The 20225-nt window shown below is 53.2% G+C and overlaps 1 protein-coding gene across 1 annotated transcript; it reads right to left on the reverse strand.

Moving 5' to 3' along the window:
- Window positions 1-503: 503 nt before the first annotated feature.
- LOC149335481 (uncharacterized) lies at window positions 504-16377 on the reverse strand. Its single transcript, XM_089552154.1, has 2 exons — window positions 14407-16377; window positions 504-1022 (listed from the first exon to the last, which is right to left on the reverse strand). Exons 1-2 carry the CDS (start codon window positions 15565-15567, stop codon window positions 783-785), a joined length of 1401 nt encoding a protein of 466 aa, XP_089408280.1. The 5' UTR covers window positions 15568-16377; the 3' UTR covers window positions 504-782.
- Between the last annotated feature and the right edge of the window lie 3848 nt (window positions 16378-20225).

Below are 20225 nucleotides of genomic sequence, written 5' to 3' on the forward strand. Positions count from 1 at the left end.
CTTCAGAGCTAGAGCTCTCCACGTGCACCGACCACGTTCCTGCATTTAAAAGAAATCAACGAATGAATCTCTGAATAAACAAAGTCGACCAATCAGAGCAATGACATCATTCCTGGACAAGATTCACTCTCCCCATCCTAACATCCTTCCCACTTCGCACCCTGCTCCCATTCCTCATTAGAGTGAAGACCCCATTAGACCACGCCAATGATGAACGCTTTGCCCTGACGAGGATAAGTCCTCTTCTCGAAACGTTAGCAAGCACCCCCCCCCCCCCTCCCAGCAACGTCAGCAATCCCCCACCTTTTTTACTTTGTTATGGTGAAGAACCATTTGCCTACCCTCTTTCTAGCGTGGGCTCCAATCAAGGCAAAGTGATTCTAGGGATGAAAACGTGCAATAGATCTTTCACCGCCCTGGAAGGTGAAGAAGTGTCGGCGACCTAAAAGAATGAACAAGGCCTAAAAAAATGAACAAGGCCTAAAAACAACAAGAAGGCAAACTATCATTTTGCTCACTGGCCACCGGGGAAGTAATAAGAGCAATGCCATTCACACGACTATAGGGGAAGAGTGAATAACAGAGAAGTGGAGTAAAACAAAATTTCATAAACGATAGTTGTGAGCAGGAGACTGGCTGGCGGTGTGCCTGATTTTGCAGGGTTCTGGCCTTAACTGTGCGTAACTGCAATTCTTGCCTAATATTATTCCTACATTCTTGTCAAAGAGCTATGACCATACACGAGCCACTTCTTCAAACACTGGTGGCTTGAAAGGTGTTAGCTAGCTAAAAGAAGCTCTTACCATTGCCGGGCTGGGTATGGAGATGGTCTTCATTTCATCCTTGTCTTCACCGCCGCAATCTTGACACTTTTTCCTCATGGGATCTACGAGCCAGGCGGTAATGGGTGGGCTGTTCGGTTTCGTGCGTTGTATGATGACTAGGGTATTGTTGCCCAAACTGTCTTCCAATATAAACTCTTCCTTTAGTTCTTTAATAAAGGATTTTGCATGGTCCACGATCTGCGACACAAACAAAAACATCTCAAAACATGAGAAACACAAACAAAGGTGCGTCAGCTTGAATAGGGTGAAGCCTGCGTGCAAACAGAAAATTTGCCTTCTGATAACTAGACTACCACCAATCTACACGATATCACAAGTGCAGTTTGTGGGAGATGGTTGAAATGCTCGAGCAAATGTTGTCGTCCTTACAGGGTTGTTCATGAAGTAAGCTATTTTTAACATACTGCCAGCCTCTTTCCAGGCTGTTGCAGGATTGGGGTAAAATATGATGGTTTTAGACACGTCACGAAAAAGCATCCGAATAAAGGACGGAAATACGAACACACAAATAATCATATGCGGCATTTTCAAAACAGATGATGTAATACGCTATAATACAATATCTGTAGTGTGTGAAAAATAAGGTTTTGTAAGAAGTGGTACATTCAGTGTCGGAGTATAATAGTTTAAATAAAACAATTAGGACAGGTTACAAAGAAAGTTGCTCCGAGATAAAGAATTCATATCTGCTTGTAAGATATTGCATCCCCTGGTCGCTTTCGGAAGAAATGAAGAACGGAAGGTGTTACCATAAAATTTATGCTCTACTAACTCCTCTAAAAGTTGTATTCTGGTATTTTGTTTATGTGAAGGAAATATTTTTAGCGTACCTAAGCGAATCTATTTTTAGCGCACCTTTGATGAGAGTAAAGCCTAACTTGAGGAGTGAGATTCGGGAGCGATTACGAAGTGGTGCGAAACTTACTTTGGTTAAGAGTTCGGTTGCGGAATAATTACGAAGATATTTGCTAAAAATAAACCTGACTGCTTTCCGCTCAAATTGTTGCACATAAAACCAAATGATCACCGAGACGTTTTTAATACCTGCTTTAGTGTCCTGGAAGCACACGGTGCCATGATTGAGTTGATTTACCCCCCCGTGAATTCAAGACTGTGGAAATGGTTCTGTGCCCTTGGAAATATATATTCCTGACGGAGGACTTAATGAACTGTCACACCACCTCGCATAAAATCTTCATTTTCTGGTTGGCGTGAATCCATATCTTACAACCCGCAGCGGTGGCTTTGTCACTGGGTGCTCGGCTAGTAAGCCGGAGGACCCGGGTTCAATCCCAGCCGCGGCGACCATTTTACGAATGGGGCGAAGCACGAAAGGTGTCCGCGTGCTGTGCGATGTAAGCGGACGTTAATGCACCCCGGAGAGTGTAAATTATCGTGAACTTTTCCACGATTGCGTCGCTCATAGCACATGTGTCGCTCTGGGACGTTCACGTCCCGATATCCCAATTGGATCTATTGTCTTCTATCATTTTAACTTATTTCAGATCCATAGCCCCTGTAACCGTTGCACCAATGAGCTGCCTCACTCGTGCATTGAAGGTATGACAGTTGAATGGTAATCGTTCCTCTCAGAAGCTCTCGCTGTCGGTAACGAAAAAGCCTTTCAATACTAATGAGGTAACTTGAGTACAGTGGGGTCTTGGGGGGACCCTAGGCCCTACGTGCTCCGAATTTCTTCGTTATAATGAAGTTTTGCTCTAGCTATCGGTAACGAAAGAGCCTTTCAATAATAATGAGGTAACTTGAGCACAGTGGGGTCTCGCGGGGACCCAGGGCCCTACGTGCCCCGAATTCCATCGTTATAAGAAAGTTTTGGTCTCGCTGTCGATAATGAAAAAGCCTTTTAATACTAATGAGGTAACTTGAGTACAGTGGGGTCTTGCGGGGACCGTAGGCCCTACGTGCTCCGAATTCATTCGTTACAATAAAGTTTTGCTCTCGCTGTCGGTAACGATAAAGCCTTTCAGTACTAATGAGGTAACTTGAATACAGTGGGGTCTTGCGGGGACCCTAGGCCCTACGTGCTCCGAATTCATTCGTTAGAATAAAGTTTTGCTCTCGCTGTCGGTAACGAAAAAGCCTTTCAATACTAATGAGGTAACTGGAGTACAGTGGGGTCTCGTGGGGACCCAGGGCCCTACGTGCCCCGAATTCCTTGGTTATAAGGAAGTTTTGCTCTCGCTGTCGGTAACGAAAAAGCCTTTCAATACTAATGAGGTAACTTGAGTACAGTGGGGTCTTGCGGGGACCGTAGGCCCTACGTGCTCCGAATTCATTCGTTATGTAATGTGGAAACTCGCACAGTTAGTGTGGACGGCCACAGTCCTTGTCCCAGCGGTGCTGCTCAGCAGGCCGGCGTTAGCAAGCGCGCATCCGAGCTTCGTCAGCTTCGTCTTCTGTCTTCTTCCTCTCCTTCGGCAACGCTAGCCGCTGAGGCAGCAAACCCCAACTCTCTTTCTTACAATACCCCCGGGGTGAAAAGGCGCCATCCTCGCGGCCTAAGGGCACGAGACGATAGCTGTGTCATAGTAGGGCTTCAGGCGGTCTAAGTGCACAATTTCACGCTCGCGGCGGCGATGGTCAGACGAAGGCGGGATGGGCTCCACAAGATAATTAACTAGCGATGTCTGCTGAACAACGCGATAGGGGCCCTGGTATTTTCTCAGCAGTTTTGTAGACTGTCCTGGGCTGGAGGAGGGCACCCAAAGCCAAACCAAGGATTCCGGAAGATAGGTCGGCGGCAGACCGGGGGAAGGGGCGCGGGAGCTGTTCTGACTTTGCTGGTCGTGTGAAGTAAAGGAACGGGCGAGTTGACGGCATTCTTCGGCATGCGCAGTGGCCTGAGAGACGGTTGTAAATTCGGACGAATCCGGGCGGTAAGGGAGTATGGTGTCCATGATGGAGGAAGGCTCGCGTCCGTACAGAAGAAAATACGGGGAAAAACCAGTAGTGGCTTGCGTTGCAGAGTTGTAGGCGTATGTAACGAAAGGTGATCGCGGTCCCAGTCTGAGTGATCGGCAGAAATGTACTTGGCCATCATGTCGCTGAGGGTCCGGTTAAAGCGCTCAGTCATGCCGTTCGTCTGCGGATGGTACGAAGACGTCGTGCGGTGAACGATATGACACTCCCGAAGAAGGGCTTCCACGACGCCGGACAAGAAGACGCGACCCCGGTCGCTGAGCAATTCCTGAGGCGCACCGTGACGAAGAATGAGGTTCTGAAGTATGAAACCGTCTACGTCAGAGGCCGTCTCAGCTGGCAACGAGGCAGTTTCAGCATAGCGCGTGAGATGATCAATGGCGACGATGATCCAGCGGTGCCCTGCGGCAGTGATGGGAAGACGGCCATAAAGGTCAATTCCAACACGGTCGAATGGCGTCACGGCGGGACACGGTAAAGGTTGCAGAGGAGCAGGTGAGTGCGGTGGTGGGTTCTTGCGACGCTGACATTCCAGGCGAGAGCGTACGTACTGGCGGACGAAACGGTACATGCCCCGCCAATAATACCGAAGGCGTAGGCGGGTAAAAGTTTTCAGCAGACCGACATGAGTGCATTGCGGGTCATCATGATAACTGGCACAAATGGCGGAGCGGAGATGTATTGGAATCACGAGCAGCCATTTGCGACGATGGGGGGGTAGTTCCGACGGTACAGCAGCTGGTCACGCACGACAAAGTGATGGGCTTGACGACGGAGCGCTTTAGAAGGGAGGCGCGCTGAGCGGTTGGCTAGGAAATCCAGAAGAGAAGTAATCCAAGGATCCTTGCGCTGCTCAGAAGACATATCAATAGTGTCAAGAGAAGGTGTGAGGCCGGAAATAGATGGTGGGCCAGGTTCAGAGGTCAAAGGGGAGCGCGAGAGAGCGTCGGCGTGTTTACGACCGGAACGATAAATGACCCGAATGTCGTAATCTTGTAAACGCAGAGCCCAACGAGCGAGGCGGCCAGATGGATCTTTGAGTGACGACAGCCAACAAAGGGCATGGTGATCGGTAATGACATCGAACGGGCGCCCATATAAGTAAGGACGAAATTTTGTGATCACCCAAATAATCGCCAAACATTCTTTTTCTGTGACGGAATAATTAGTCTCAGCTTTTGTGAGCGCACGGCTGGCGTAAGCAACGACGTACTCATTGAAACCAGGTTTCCGCCGAGCTAGAACGGCACCGAGGCCAATGCCGCTGGCGTCTGTGTGCAGTTCTGTAGGCGCGGAAGGGTCGAAATGGCGCAAGATCGGAGGAGAGGTGAGGAGCTGGCGCAGCGTTGCAAAAGCTTCGTCGCATGCAGGGGACCAAGCCGACAAGTCGTGGCTACCAGCGAGAAGTTGCGTCAGGGGGGCGATAACGGGAGCAAAATTCTTGATGAACCGGCGAACGTAGGAGCAAAGGCCAAGAAAGCTTCTGAGTTCTTTCAGGGATGTGGGTTTCGGGAAATCAGCAACTGCGCGGAGCTTGGCAGGGTCCGGTAGTACACCATCCTTGGACACGACGTGGCCTAGGATAGTCAGCTGTCGAGCGCCGAAGCGACACCTTTTCAAGTTTAGCTGCAGGCCAGCGTCTCTGAGACAACGAAGAACACTCTCGAGGCGAAGAAGATGAGACGGAATTCTGGGAGAAGATGACAACGTCGTCCAAGTAGCAGAGGCATGCCTGCCATAGTAAACTAGTAAACTAGAATACGCATCTGCAATTTGGGACCCCAGCTACGCAAATTCAATTAATGCACTCGAGCTTGTACAAAATAACGCCTCCCGTTTCATCCTACTTAACTTCAATCGTACTGCAAGTGTCACCTCCATGAAAAATACGCTCAACCTCCCACCGTTAGCCTCCCGTCGAAAATTTTCACGGTTATGTTTATTTCATAAAATTTTTTACAACTGTCCCAATCTACGCGATGAATTGATATCTCCTCCGTCTTTCATCTCTCCACGGCTAGATCACGTTCACAAGGTCGGTATAACGTCGCACGAAACAAAAGCTTGTTCTCAGTCGTTCATTCCCCGTACATCAGCAGATTGGAACCACCTTCCCGGATCGACAGCCTGCATTCAAGACATCCTGCGCTTCCGTAACAATTTAGCTAACATTGTATACTAAGGCTCACAACAAATGTACTTATCATTCTCCATTTCCTTTGTTTACTTTAGTTTCCTTTGTTTGTTCTCTTACCTTGCACTTACATATTATGCTTACTTCTTTTACTGAATTGTATAACCAGGAACATGACGCTTGTATGTTGAATTTTTGTTTTTGTTCACTTTCTGTAATTTGTAACCACTCCCCTCTGAAATGCCTTTGGCCCTGAGGGTATCAATAATAAATAAATAAATAAATAAATAAATAAATTTAAGGCCACGGAGGATGTTGTCCATCATACGCTCAAAAGTGGCAGGCGCGTTGCAGAGACCGAAGGGCAGCACATTAAATTCATACAGCCCATCAGGCGTGATGAAAACTGTTTTCGGGCGATAGACGTCGGCCATCGGCACCTGCCAGTACCCAGAGCGCAGATCCAGCGAAGAAAAGTACTCCGCTCCCTGCAGGCAATCCAGCGCGTCGTCTATACGAGGCAGGGGGCAGACGTCCTTCCGAGTAATTTTGTTTAGCCGACCGTAGTCTACGCAGAATCTAATGGAGCCGTCCTTTTTCTTGACGAGCACGACCGGAGAAGCCCACGGGCTGTGAGAGGGCTGGATAACGCCGCGATGTAGCATGTCGTTCACCTGTTCATCAATGATGCGGCGCTCGGCGGAGGAGACGCGGTAGGGGCGTTGGCGCAAGGGTCCATTGGTGCCAGTGTCGATATGGTGGCGAACCGCTGTGGCACGACCCAACGGTGCTTGAGGAGAGTCCAAGGATGCGCGGAAGCGCTGCAGCAAAGCGATGAGCTGGGCGCGTTGGTTAGGTGGTAGAGCGGCATCGACAGAATGGGAAAACATATCCGGGGAGGACGGGTCGGCGACGTTGGCGGGAGGAGTGAGGGCGTTGATGTCATGGGCGTCAGGGTCATCAAGGACAGGAGAAGCGTCGTCGAGATCGATGACATCAACTGTACCAAGCGATTCTCCCCGAAGTGAAGTGGTGGGCAAAGGCAACGGGTTCGCGATGTACAGAGAGCCACAACCACCAGCAAGTGTGAGCACGGCATGAGGGAGCAAAACAGACTTGCTGTGCGCACAAAAAGGTGAGGGTGAATAAAGGACAGTAGCGTCAGAGAGGGCAACACAAGTCAGCGGCACGAGAACAGAACAGAAAGCTGGCACGTCGACGTCGTCAGCGGCGAGAATAGGCGCGGCGGTAACAGGGGAGGCGTCCACAAGAGCATCACACAGCGACGACAAATCAATTTCAGCACGTGCACAGTCAATGATGGCGTGATGCGCGGACAGGAAGTCCCACGCGAGGATGATGCCATGAGAGGAGCGGGCGAGAACGAAGAACTCAATGGTGTAGGAGAGGCCTTGGATGACGAGGCGGGCAGTGCACGCTGCGAGAGGGCGAATGGGGTCAGTGCTGGCGGTGCGAAGCGAAAGGTCAGAAAGCGGCGTCATCACTTTTTTAAATTTGTGGTACAAGTTGCGAGTAATGATGGACACGGCAGCACCAGTGTCAATAAGCGCGTCAACAGTAACACCTTCAACGATCACTTCAATAACGTTCATAGGAGCGGTGATAGGGTTTGAGACGGTCGTTGACGGCGCAGTTCTTGCCTCCGGAACTGCGGCGTCTAGTTTTCCGCTTGAAGGGGTGGGGACCGGCGACGCATAGGAGAGAGCGAACGGCGTCGAGAAGACGGTGACCGATGGCTTCGGTTGTAGGAGTCGGCGCGAGGCGGAGAGGGATTCGCAGGCGGCAGAGGAGCAGAGACAGGGACGGAGGGCAATGAAGCGTCGTACGTTGGCGAGCGCCCGTAGTCGTAAGGACCGGATCCGCGCGTGCGGCACCAGCGGGCCACATGACCAGCGAGGCCGCAGGCATAGCATATCGGGCGGTTATCTGGGGTGCGCCACGGATCCATAAGGCGGGGACCGGTGCGAGGCAAAGGATGGTGAGTGCGTGGCAGTGCAGGGGCGAGCTGCTGCTGAGGGTACACGTTGACAGGCGCCGCATAAGTCGGAATAACCGGCTGAGGTCGTGGCCGGATGACTGCTTCAGCGTATGTCAACGGTGCAGTGACCAGAGGAGGTGGATTAGTGGGCGGCAGGACCTGAGCTACCTGCTCCTGGATTACACGCTGAATAGAAGGCGATAGCGATGGCGTTGCGGAGGGTTGGGAGGTAACCAGTGATAACTGACGGGCGACCTCCTCTCGCACAAACTTCTTGATGTACTGAAGAAGGGTCGGCTGATCGTTAGCAGGACCGCCTACCGCCAAGCTCGAAAGGTTGTCGTCCGGGCAAATGACACGCCGGATGGCATGACGCTGTTTTCGGAGCTCGTCGTAGCTCTGACACAAAGAGAGGACGTCTGAGACGGTTTGAGGATCTTTAGACACCAACATTTGAAATGCGTCGTCCTCAATCCCTTTCAGAATGTGTTTGATTTTGTCAGCCTCGCTCATGGATGGATTGAGCCGCTTACACAAGTCAACAACGTCCTCGATGTAGCTGGTGAAATTCTCGCCATTCTGCTGGGCACGACTGCGCAAACGTTGTTCGGCACGAAGTTTTCGGACAGCGGGGCGGCCGTAGACGTCAGTCAGGCTGGTTTGGAGAGCCGCCCAGGTAGTAAAATCCGCCTCGTGGTTGCGGAACCACAAGTTGGCGACGTCGGTCAAGTAAAAGATGACGTTCGTGAGCTTAACGACGTCATCCCATTTGTTGTATGCACTCACGCGTTCGTAGGAGGCCAGCCAATCTTCTACGTCGGTGTCGTCAGTGCCGCTGAAGATCGTCGGGTTGCCCTGAAGGACGGCACCGGAACAGATGGCAGGCTGGGCAGGTTGGACCGAGGTGTCTGAAGTCGTGGTAGAGGCTGGTAGCCTGAGCATTGTGGCGTAGATCCACGGGGAGAACAAGCAGCACTTCCACCAAGTGTAATGTGGAAACTCGCACAGTTAGTGTAGACGGCCACAGTCCTTGTCCCAGCGGTGCTGCTCAGCAGGCCGGCGTTGTTTTTGCTGTTGTTGTTGCCCTCTAAATAATGGCGCGTACCCACTGCGGGGGATTGGCCAAGACACAGGCGGCAACTGATAGGTACTCAGCTTTGTCTTCTGTCTTCTTCCTCTCCTTTGGCAACGCTAGCCGCTGAGGCAGCAAACCCCAACTCTCTTTCTTACAGTTACAATAAAGTTTTGCTCTCGCTGTCGGTAACGAAAGAGCCTTTCAATACTAATGAGGTAACTTGAGTACAGTGGGGTCTTGCGGGGCCCGTAGGCCCTACGTGCTCCGAATTCATTCATTACAATAAAGTTTTGCTCTCGCTGTCGGTAACGAAAAAGCCTTTCAATACCTACTCCTTCGTTATGAGGAAGTTTTGCTCTCGCTCTCGGTAACGATCGATTACGTTCTTTCCTAATGGGAAATCCGAGCGCAGCTCATCAGCTGTTTCAGCTTTCCGATAGATTGAGGCAATTCTAGCAAGGCATGTATGTACAATTACACACAACTTGGTACTTTTCACACATATTCCTTCTCCTATAAACACTCCACTAACAGTTCTTGATCGTCATCAAAGAAGCTTTGCGGTTGGAGAAATAGATGGATACATGCTCGACTTGCTGCACCAATGCCTGGTCCATTAACCCAGGGTCAAGCCAGTTATGGGCACTTCCTTTCCTTAAAATGATCGGAGAGTAAAACGTTGTCAGCGCCAACGCCAATGAAAACAATGAACGCCGATGGCCTATGGCTTCAGCGCCGCGTTTCTGGCACAATGTTGTTAATGCCAACGGCGCACATCTGTCACTACCGCCACCAAGCATAATGCACGATTGAGGGCCGCCGCGGTGGATGAGTGGTTATGGTGCTCTGCTGCTGACCCGAAAGACGCGGGTTCGATCCCGGCCGCGGCGGTTGAATTTCTTTGGGGGAGAAATTCTAGAGGCCCGTGTACTGTGCGACGTCAGTGCACGTTAAAGAACCCCAGGTGGTCGAAATTTCCGGAGCCCTTCACTAGCGTCTCTCACCCTGTGTTGCTTTGGGACGTTAAACCCCATAAAACCATAAAACCAAAATCGCGATTGAGGTGCCCACGGTTGAGGGTGATTATGCGCCTTCTCTCTGCTTTCCAAGCTCCCGCTCCATTGGTTTAGCAGATCAGAGCGCGACTAATTTGTCCACAGCTGGTTACAACGGCGACGGCGACGCCGCGAAACGCAGAAACGGGCGCCAAAGAGCTGCGCTTTAAAATTAGCTGCGGTTTAACTACTTCTGAACCTGGTAGCGAGCGAAAGCTATGGAACATAAGGCAACTATACGCGGCTTGGCGTCTGTAATGTTGAGTGCGTTCCGGGCAGAGAGAGAGAGAAAAAACTTTATTGTACAAGGAATTCAGGGCACGCCCCAGGATCCCCGCACGACCCCACTGCACTCAAGTGTTTATGTTCCTAAGGTCCATAACACTGGCAGCCCGGTCGGTTGCGATGGTCTGCACGGCCGGGTCCTCCGAGCGCAGCAGGGTCTCCCAGTCCTCCCAGGTCTTGAGGTTCTCTAGGTCCCGCGGGGGAGGGTCCGCCGGGCAGAGGGAAAGGATGTGGAGGGAAGAGGCGAAGGGTTCTGGGCATAGGGCGCATGCTGGAGTGGGGAAGGAGGGATGATAGTGGGCTAGGGTAAGGGGTGAGGGAAGAGAGTGTGTCTGTAGTCTGCGCCACAGCGGTGCGTGTTTGTTATCTAGGGAGGGGTGGGGCGGGGGGTAGAGCTGCCGTGAGGCTCTGTAGGCCTGCGTCAGCTCGCTGAATGAGTGCATGGGCTCCTTCGTGAATCCCCGATCCGAGGGCACCTGAGCCCGGTTTAAAGAACCTCGGGCTAAAAGATTGGCGGCCTCGTTTCCGGGATTCCCGGAGTGCGCGGGCACCCATATCAGCCCCACTTGGCGGGGCGGGGGTGCATCGGGCGAGTCTAGTATGCCAAAAGCAGGGACATGGACTCGGCCTCGAGCAAAATTTAGAATCGCAGTTTTAGAATCACTTAAAATGTACCGGGCTTCCGTGCGGGTGATAGCAAGTGCAATGGCGGCTTCCTCTGCAGCTTCTGGGGAGGTGTCCGGAGGGAGAGGTAGTGTGAGAAGGGCGGATAAAGAGGACTGCACCACAGCTGCTGTCGCTTCATCACCCGTGCAGGCAGCGTCCACCCATACGGCGTCCGTCTCGGGGCCGTACGCTCGATGGAGTGCCTTCGCACGGGTTCTGCGGCGCTGCTCATGGTGGGACGGGTGCATATTCCTCGGGAGCGGTCTGATGAGGAGCTCCTGGTGAAGGGGTCGTGGGATGGCGAGGAGGGTTGGGTCATTGGCCGGTATTCTGATTCCGAGGGAGTCCAGGATATACCGACCTGTGGAGGTTTGTGTGAGCCTGATGTATTGGGCCTGTCGGTGGGCCTCCACCAGTTCCCCGATCGTGTTGTGGAGGCCCAGGCCTAGTAATCTGTCTGTGGGTGTGTTGAGGGGAAGATGAAGTGCTACCTTGAATGCCTTGCGAATCAAAGCATCCAAAGCATTTATGTGATGTTTGGATAGTTGTAAGTATGGGGTAGTGTACAGCACACGGCTGAGGACAAAGGCATGAATGAGGCGACATAGGTCGCGTTCCTTCATGCCTCTGTGATGTTCCAAAACCCTTCGGATTGGGTGCGATATCGCGCCTACAACCTGCTTGAGTTTCTTGAGGGTGGTGGTGTTTTTGCCATCGTTCTGGACGTGCAGGCCCAATACACGGAGGGTGCCAACCTCAGGTACCGGGTCACCATTCAGTTCAATGACAATGGGGGAGCGGGGACAGCGGTGGTTCTTAGGACGGATGACGAGCAGTTCGGACTTCTCTGGGGAGCAAGACAGTCCGATGGTCCGTGCATAATTTTTGGGTGACTGTGGCTGCTTCCTGTAAGGTGTTCTCTATGCCGCCGTCACTGCCGTGGGTGGTCCACAGGGTGATATCGTCGGCATAAAGAGTGTGCTTCAGGTGGGGAATAGTTGCCAATTTTTGGGCGAGGGGGATGAGGGTAATGTTAAAGAGAAAGGGCGAAGGAACAGACCCTTGAGGGGTGCCGATACTCTGAAGCGTGTAGGCGGGGGAAGACAAAGGGCCGAAGTGTATCTCAGCTGTGCGGTCAGTGAGGAATTGTTGAATGTAGGCATACGTGCGCACACCCACATTCAATGGGGATAGGGCAGTCATGATCGCCTGATGTTCAATGCGATCAAAAGCTTTGGAAAGATCGAAAGCTAAGACTGCCTTGGTGTGACCTGGAAGAAGCGGGTCAAAAAGGTCGTGTGTGAGTTGCAGCATGGCGTCCTGTGCGGATAGATGGGGGCGGAATCCCACCATGCTATGCGGGTAAAGATTGTTGTCCGCCATGTGACTTGTGAGTCTCGCTAACACAACATGCTCGAGGAGCTTCCCGAGGCATGAGGTTAGCGAAATAGGGCGAAGGTTTTGGATGGTAAGTGGTTTGTTGTGTTTGGGTATGAATATTACCTTCGCTTGGCGCCACGACTGCGGGAGGCTACCCTCCCTCCAGCACTGGTTGAAGTATTTTGTAATCTGGGTGATTGATCGGTCGTCCAGATTGCGGAGCATGGAGTTTGTGATTTGGTCTGCACCAGGTGCGGAGTTGGCGCAGAGAATCAGGAGGGCCGCTCTGACTTCCGTCTCCGTGATGTCGGTGTCGAGTGTGGGATTTGCTTGTCCTGTGTAGTGGGGTAAAGGTGTGGGGGCGCCTGGAGAGGCGTACATGGTTTGAAGTGTGTCTAGGAGGGTGTCGGGATCGTCCATGTGTTCGTGTGTGAGGCGTGTCACGTGGTGTTTTGTCGCTGATTTGGTGTGTGTGGGGTCAATGAGGTATCGGAGGAGTTGCCATGCGCGTTTGCCGGACAGGTTTCCTGCGATTCCGTCACATATCTGTCCCCAGTTGGACCGGCAGAGCTCCTCAGAGTGTTGTTGAATTTGTGTGTGCAGCGCGGCCAGCCGCTTTTTAAGTGCCCTGTTAAGTTTGTTGCCTTTCCAGCGTTCCAGGAGGCTGTGATAAGCCTCCCAGAGGTGGGCTAGGCGTGTGTCGAGTGTAGGGGTTTCGGTTGTAGTTTCAATGTGTCGCGTGTTGTGGTGAACGTCATGCGTGAGTGATTGCACCCATGCGTCGATGTCCGCGATGGGAGTGTCTGGGAGGGCGGTGCGTACAGCGCGAAAGGCATCCCAGTTAATGAGTTTGTGTGTTGTATTTGCGTGACGGGGTGCTTTGTACGGGATAGTGATTTGTATAATGTAATGATCACTGCCCAGTGTATGTTGTGTTCTGTTCCAGGTAACGCCGTGGATGCAGCGGCTCAGCGTCAGGTCCGGACTGGTGTCCATGCTGACACTGTTGCCGATCCGCGTAGGCGTCTGAAACGTGTTGTGCACAGTGAGTTGGAGGTTCTGCAGGAGCAGCCACAGCCTGCGACCTCGATGTGTCGTGGTTGTGTATCCCCAGTCAGTATGCTGACTGTTGAAGTCCCCGCCGATGAGCAGGGGATGTTTCCCTGCTAGATGATGTAGGTCTCGCAGAAGTGATTCTAGCGAGGCCATCAGCTGGGAGGGGGGTGGTATATGTTTGCTATAAATATAGAAGGAAGTGAATGTGTGTGATGTATAAGTTCAGTGATCACGCAGGGCGTCTCAGACGTGATGTGATGAGTTTTGTAGGTGAGGCTGCGGTGGACGAGTGTGGACGCCCTGGGTGTGTTAGTGATATCTGAATGTGTAGATGTGTAGCTGGGGAGGGTTGCCCGGTGTGCAGTCTCCTGTAGAAGTAGTATGTGGGGCATGGGTGTGATGGTGGGAAGAAGAAGCTGCAGAGGCGCGCGCTTTGCCCGGAAGCCGCGGCAGTTCCAGGTTAAAATGGGGAGATAATTAGTGTCCCCCCCCCCGCCATATTGGATGTTTGGGGGATTGAGGATGGTAGTAAGACGTGTGTCAATTGGTATGTGTTGTTCAGGAAAGGTGGCTTGTGCTTGCGGAGGTAGGATGGGGGTAGTGGAGGGTGTTTGAAGCTGGGTGAAGCGATGGGTAAGATTGTTTTCCAAGAGTTCCATCATCTTGGTAAGCATAGCGTCCATGCGCTGCTCAAGTTTTTCGGTGAGGGTGGCGGCAAGGTGATTGAATTTGGCCTCGAGGCGGGCGTCTAGCTCTTTGAGTTTGTTGTCAAATTTGGCTTCTAGGGCTACTAATTCAGCGTCTATTTCTGAGGGTACGGGAGGGGGTGTGGCGTCTGAGGTGCGCTGCTTCTTTGCGGGAGGGGTGCTCGATGTGTCTGCGGATGATGAAGTCGGGTTAATGAGAGGGGGTGCAGGTTGAGGTGGCATGGAGGGGGAGGGGGTGATTAGAAGGGAGGAAAGGCGGCTTACCTCGTCACGCAAGGCCTTGAGTTCCCGGTCTCTCGGATCTGCCTGGGAGGAATGGGGTGGTGGGGGTTGACGGGTGGTTTTGCCGGAAACGCGGTCTGCACAGGTGAGATGCGAGGCGTTCTTGCTGCTATGCTGCCGGGTTGTGGAAGGCGACTGGGAAGCCGTCGAGCTGCGTCCGCTGGCTGTTGTTGGTTGATCGCAGCGGGAAAGCCGCGATGTATCCGGAGGAGGGAGAGCGTTCCTCGTGGACGCTAGTTTGCGGCCCCGTGCCTTGCAGTTCCCGGTGCCGGTCATATGAGGGCCTCCGCAGAGAATGCAGCTGGGGGTGCATGAGGCCACTTCCTCTTTGGGATGGGACTGACCGCAGCGGGGGCACTTATTTGATCTTGGCTGGACACACACATCCGCCCGGTGGCCTGGGACGCGGCAGTTCGTGCAGGCGTCTATGTGCCCTCGGTACGGTGTACATCTGTGGAGGGCTCCTCCATACAGAACGGCTCGTGGGACTGGTCCAGCCCGGAAAGTTATTAGGATGGAACGCGTGGAGCCCATTCGGCGGGCGTCCACGATGAGGGCGTCTGGGTTGCCGGTGATCAGGTCTTGTAGGATCTCTGTCGGGGTCTCATTCCAGTACGCATTAAAGATGACTCCGCGTACTGCTCCGTCCGGCGGTGCTATATAAGGTGCGATGGCGAATACTTTGCCCTGGATTGTGATGGTGGTTATTCGAACCAGAGCGAGCGTGTCATCTTTTAGGGGCGTACTTACGGTGCAGGTATTGTTGACCGGGTGTACCCTGATTTGGGTACGCGCTGGTTCGTGAAGCTGGGACGCCGCTTGGAGGATGGCTTCCCGTAGTAGTCTGGGTGGAAGCAGGTCCAGCTGCAGCCCGCCTCTTGATCTAAAAACGACCTTGTAGTCCGCAGCAGGAAGCGGGGGCTGCTGCCGCGAACGCTGCGCAGCTGAGCGCGTTGCTTTCATGTGCGCCGACTTGTCAGGGCATGCAGGCTTGGGGGTACTGGTAGCAGAGGCTGCGGCCTCCTGGCTTTGGGTTGCTGAACGAACTTCCTTGGCGCGGGCAGCCACGCCAAGGATGTGATTCCAGTCCCTTGGGTCATAGTCGCGGGGGTTGAAAACTTCTCCCTGCACCTGCACCTCCATGCTGGCGTTGGTGGCGGAAGCGTCCGTCGGAGTAGGCCTAACTCCCAGCGGAGCGAGGCCTAGCTCAGGCGAAGCGGTCACAGAGGGAAAAAGGGGGGCCGTGGGTGCCCGAAAAATGGCGTAGTCGGGCCAAAAACTGATAGCGTGCGGCGCTCACCTTCACATCAGTGGGTGGTGAAATCTGGGCCGAGTGAAATCTGGGCACTAGATAGGCAGCGCGCCCGCCCTGCCACCCTGGCAGGTAGTAGTTAATGGTTGATCGCGAGAGTTTGTTCACCCAATTAACGTTGCGGCCTATTCCTGCAGTGCGCCGCATGTCTGCCACAACGTTGTCAGCGCTATCGCAAGCTGGCCACATCTCTCTCTCACCATCCCACGTAACTTGGTTGGTTAATTTGTGGAAAAGAAATGGCGCAGTATCTGTCTCACATATCTTGGCGGACACCTGAACCGCGCCGTAAGGAATGGGAGGAAGGTGGGAGTGAAAGAAAAACTCTACCTCTCCCGTAACCGAGAGTAGAGTAAGCATGAAATGTTTACGGGCATAATGCGAAGCGCACGCGGACACGACGAGACGCAGGCCTGACAAGAATGTATATGCAGCGCGTTCGAAACTGTCCGAAGTGCGTAGAGGCGAAAGCGTTTTCAGCACCACTTTGCGTATGTGACACTGGTGATGTTACCACTGGATTACGTCACACATAATTCATGACGAAGTAATGACAAATTACTGATTAGTGTGTAATGACTGATTAATGACTAAATACTAATAAACTGCTAATTAATGACGCTTAAGCTTCGCCTTTAGGAGTGGAACGCGACAGCGTCTTGTAGCGCTGCCAGGCAGTCCGCGGAACGCACCACCCGTTCGGCGTGATGCCTCGTCCTTTGAACGCGACGCTTTTTGAGGAAAGGAAATTACGCAGTAATTTCGCTAACCTCATGCCTTGGGAAGCTCCTAGAGCATGTTGTGTTAGCGAGACTCACAAGTCACATGGCGGACAACAATCTTTACCCGCATAGCATGGTAGGGTTTCGCCCCCATCTATCCGCACAGGACGCTATGCTGCAACTCTCACACGACATTTTCGACCCGCTTCTTCCGGGTCACACCAAGGCAGTCTTAGCTTTGGATCCCTCCAAAGCTTTTGATCGCATTGAGCATCAGGCGATCATGACTGCTCTATCCCCCTTGAATGTGGGTGTGCGCACGTATGCCTACATTCAAGCATTCCTCACTGACCGCACAGCTGAGATACACTTCGGCCCTCTGTCTTCCCCCTCCTACACTCTTCAGAGTATCGGCACCCCTCAAGGGTCCGTCCTTTCTCCCTTTCTCTTTAACATTACCCTCATCCCCCTCGCCCGAAAATTGGCCACTATTCCCCACCTGAAGCACACTCTTTATGCCGACGATATCACCCTGTGGACCACTCACGGCAGTGACGGAGACATAGAGAACACCTTACAGGAAGCAGCCACCCTCACCCAAAGTTACGCACAGACCATCGGACTGTCTTGCTCCCAGAGAAGTCCGAACTCTTCCTCATCCGGCCTAAGAACCACCGCTGCCCCCGCTCCCCCATTGCCATTGAACTGAATGGTGACCCGGTACCTGAGGTTGGAACCCTCCGTGTATTGGGCCTGCACATCCAGAACGATGGCAAAAACACCACCACCCTCAAGAAACTCAAGCAGGTTGTAGGCGCGATATCGCACCTCATCCGCAGGGTTTCGGGACGTCATAGAGGCATGAAGGAGCGCGACCTATGTCGCCTCATTCATGCCTTTGTCCTCAGCCGTGTGCTGTACACTACCCCATACTTACACCTATCCAAACATGACATAAACGCTTTGGATGCTTTGATTCGCAAGGCATTCAAGGTAGCACTTCACCTTCCCCTCAACACACCCACAGACAGATTACTAGGCCTGGGCCTCCACAATACGATCGGGGAACTGGTGGAGGCCCACCGACAGGCCCAATACATCAGGCTCACACAAACCTCCACAGGTCGGTATATCCTGGACACCCTCGGAATCAAAATACCGGCCAACTACCCAACCCTCCTCGCCATCCCACGATCCCTTCACCGAGAGCTCCTCATCAGGCCGCTCCCGAGGAATATGCACCCGTCCCACAATGAGCAGCGCCGCAGAGCCCGTGCGAAGGCACTCCATCGAGCGTACGGCCCCCAGCCGGACGCCGTGTGGGTGGACGCTGCCTGCACGGGTGATGAAGCGACAGCAGCTGTGGTGGACTCCTCTTTATCCGCCCTCCTCACACTACCTCTCCCTCCAGACACGTCCCCAGAGGCTGCAGAGGAAGCCGCCATTGCCCTTGCTATAACCCGCACGGAAGCCCGGTACATTTTATCCGATTCTAAAACTGCGATTCTAAATTTTGCTCGAGGCCGAGTCCATGTCCCTGCTTTTCGCATACTGGATTCGCCCGATGCCCCCCCGCCCCGCCAAGTGGAGCTGATATGGGTGCCCGCGCACTCCGGGAATCCCAGAAACGAGGCCGCCAACCTTTTAGCCCGAGGTTCTTTAAACCGGGCTCAGGTGGCCTCGGATCGGGGATTCACGAAGGATCGCATGCACTCATTCAGTGAGCTGACCCAGGCATACAGAGCCTCTCGCCAGCTCTACCCCCCGCCCCACCCCTCCCTAGATAACAGACACGCAACACTGGCGCAGATTACAAACACATACTCTCCCCTCGCCCCTTACCCTAACCCACTATCATCCCTCCTTCCCCACTCCTGCTTGCGCCCTATGCCCAGAACCCTTCGCTTCTTCCCTCAACATCCTTTCCCTCTTCCCGGCGGACCCTCCCCCGCGGGACCTAGAGAACCTCAAGACCTGGGAGGACTGGGAGACCCTGCTGCGCTCGGAGGACCCGGCCGTGCAGACCATCGCCAGCGGCCGTGCTGCCAGTGTTATGGACCTTCGGAACATAAACACTTGAGTGCAGTGGGGTCGTGCGGGGACCCTGGGGCGTGCCCCGAATTCCTCTGTAAATAAAGTTTTCTCTCTCTCTCTCTCTCTCTCTCTGCCATCTCGGTGGACACCCGAGCCGCACCTTACAGGAAGGTAGGAACGCCACCACCCATTCGGCGCGATGCCTTGCCCTTTGAACGCAACGTTTTTTGAGGACAGGAAATGGAGCAGTAATTCTCTGTCATCCCGGTGGACACCCGAACCGCACCGTACAGGAAGGGAGGAACGTCACCAACCGTTCGGCGCGATGCGTTGCCCTTTGAACGAAATGCTTTTTGAGGAAAGGAAATGGCGCAGTAATTCTCTGTCATCTCGGTGGACACCCGAACCGCACCATACAGGAAAGGAGGAACGCCACCACCCGTTCGGCGCGAAGCTACCGGCGCTTGTATGCCGGTCCTGTAGGAGTGCGTAGAGAGCCTCGTTAAATCTCGTACGGTGCCCGGATGTTCTCGTTTCAGTGCCCGGATGAGTGGAATTCAGTGCCCGGATGTTGGCTCTCGGTCTTGGCGTGACTATCACCACACTGCCGACAACGGGAGCTAAAAGGCATGTATGTGCTTTTTGCACGCGTTATTAGAAATCGGAATTTATAATTCCGTGCATTATCAGACGCACAGCTCGACTGATATCTTGATAAACATTGAGAAGGCACTGGCAGCAGTTATTTTTTTGACTCGTTTGGAGACCAACCGGCGCTTGCATGCCGGTCGCGTAGGAGGGCTTAGAGAGTCTCGTTAAATCTCGTTAAGTCTCGTACGGTGCCCGGATGTTCTCGTTTCAGAGCCCGGATGACTGGAATTCAGTGCCCGGATAATGGCTCTCGGTCTCGGCGTGACGTCACCACACTGCCGACAACGGGAGCTAAAAGCATTTCATGCTTAAAAAGTGAGAAAGGTGCCGTACCGGCGTCCATTCACACGGGGAGACATGCGTACTTCCTTTTCCTTAAAATCATCGGTGTCTAAAACGCGTACGCCAATGAAAAAAAATCTCTGCCTCTCCCGTAACCGAGAGTAGAGTAAGCATGAAATGTTTACGGGCCTAACGTCATCTCGGTGGACACCCGAACCGCACCGTACAGGAAGGGAGGAACGCCACCACCCGTTCAGCGCGATGCCTTGCCATTTGAACGCAAGGTTTTTTGAGGAAAGGAAATGGCGCAGTAATTCTCTGCCATCTCGGTGGACACCCGAACCGCACCGTAATGGAAGGGAGGAACGCCACCACCCGTTCGGCGCGATCCCTTGCCCTTTGAACGCAGCGCTTCTCCCCCGGGCCCCTGTGCGCCTGCGCGGCTTTGCTTCGATGCGCGAAGCCCCTAAGAGATCACGTATGACAACGAAGTGTATCGTGGCATTTATGTGCTTTTTGCACGCGTTATTAGAAATCGGAAATTATAATTCCGTGCATTATCAAACGCACAGCGACTGATATCTTGATGAACATTGAGAAGGCACTGGCAGCAGTTATTTTTTGTGACTCCTTTGGAGACCAACCGGCGCTTGCATGCCGGTCGCGTAGGAGGGCTTAGAGAGTCTCGTTAAATCTCGTCAAGTCTCGTACGGTGCCCGGATGTTCTCGTTTCAGAGCCCGGATGACTGGAATTCAGTTCCCGGATGATGGCTCTCGGTCTCGGCGTGACGTCCCCACAC

The sequence above is a fragment of the Amblyomma mixtum genome, chromosome 7 (assembly GCF_055824585.1).
Source record: "Amblyomma mixtum isolate Tamu chromosome 7, ASM5582458v1, whole genome shotgun sequence".
Taxonomy (NCBI): domain Eukaryota; kingdom Metazoa; phylum Arthropoda; class Arachnida; order Ixodida; family Ixodidae; genus Amblyomma; species Amblyomma mixtum.

Bases quoted from the DNA above. Each gene is read 5' to 3' on its own strand.
- LOC149335481 (XM_089552154.1), bottom strand. From the start codon at position 15,567: ATGGAGGTGCAGGTGCAGGGAGAAGTTTTCAACCCCCGCGACTATGAC. The intron at 1,023-14,406 runs GTAAGCCGCCTT...TTTGTGTCGCAG, and splicing joins TCAAGGCCTTGCGTGACGAG to ATCGTGGACCATGCAAAATC.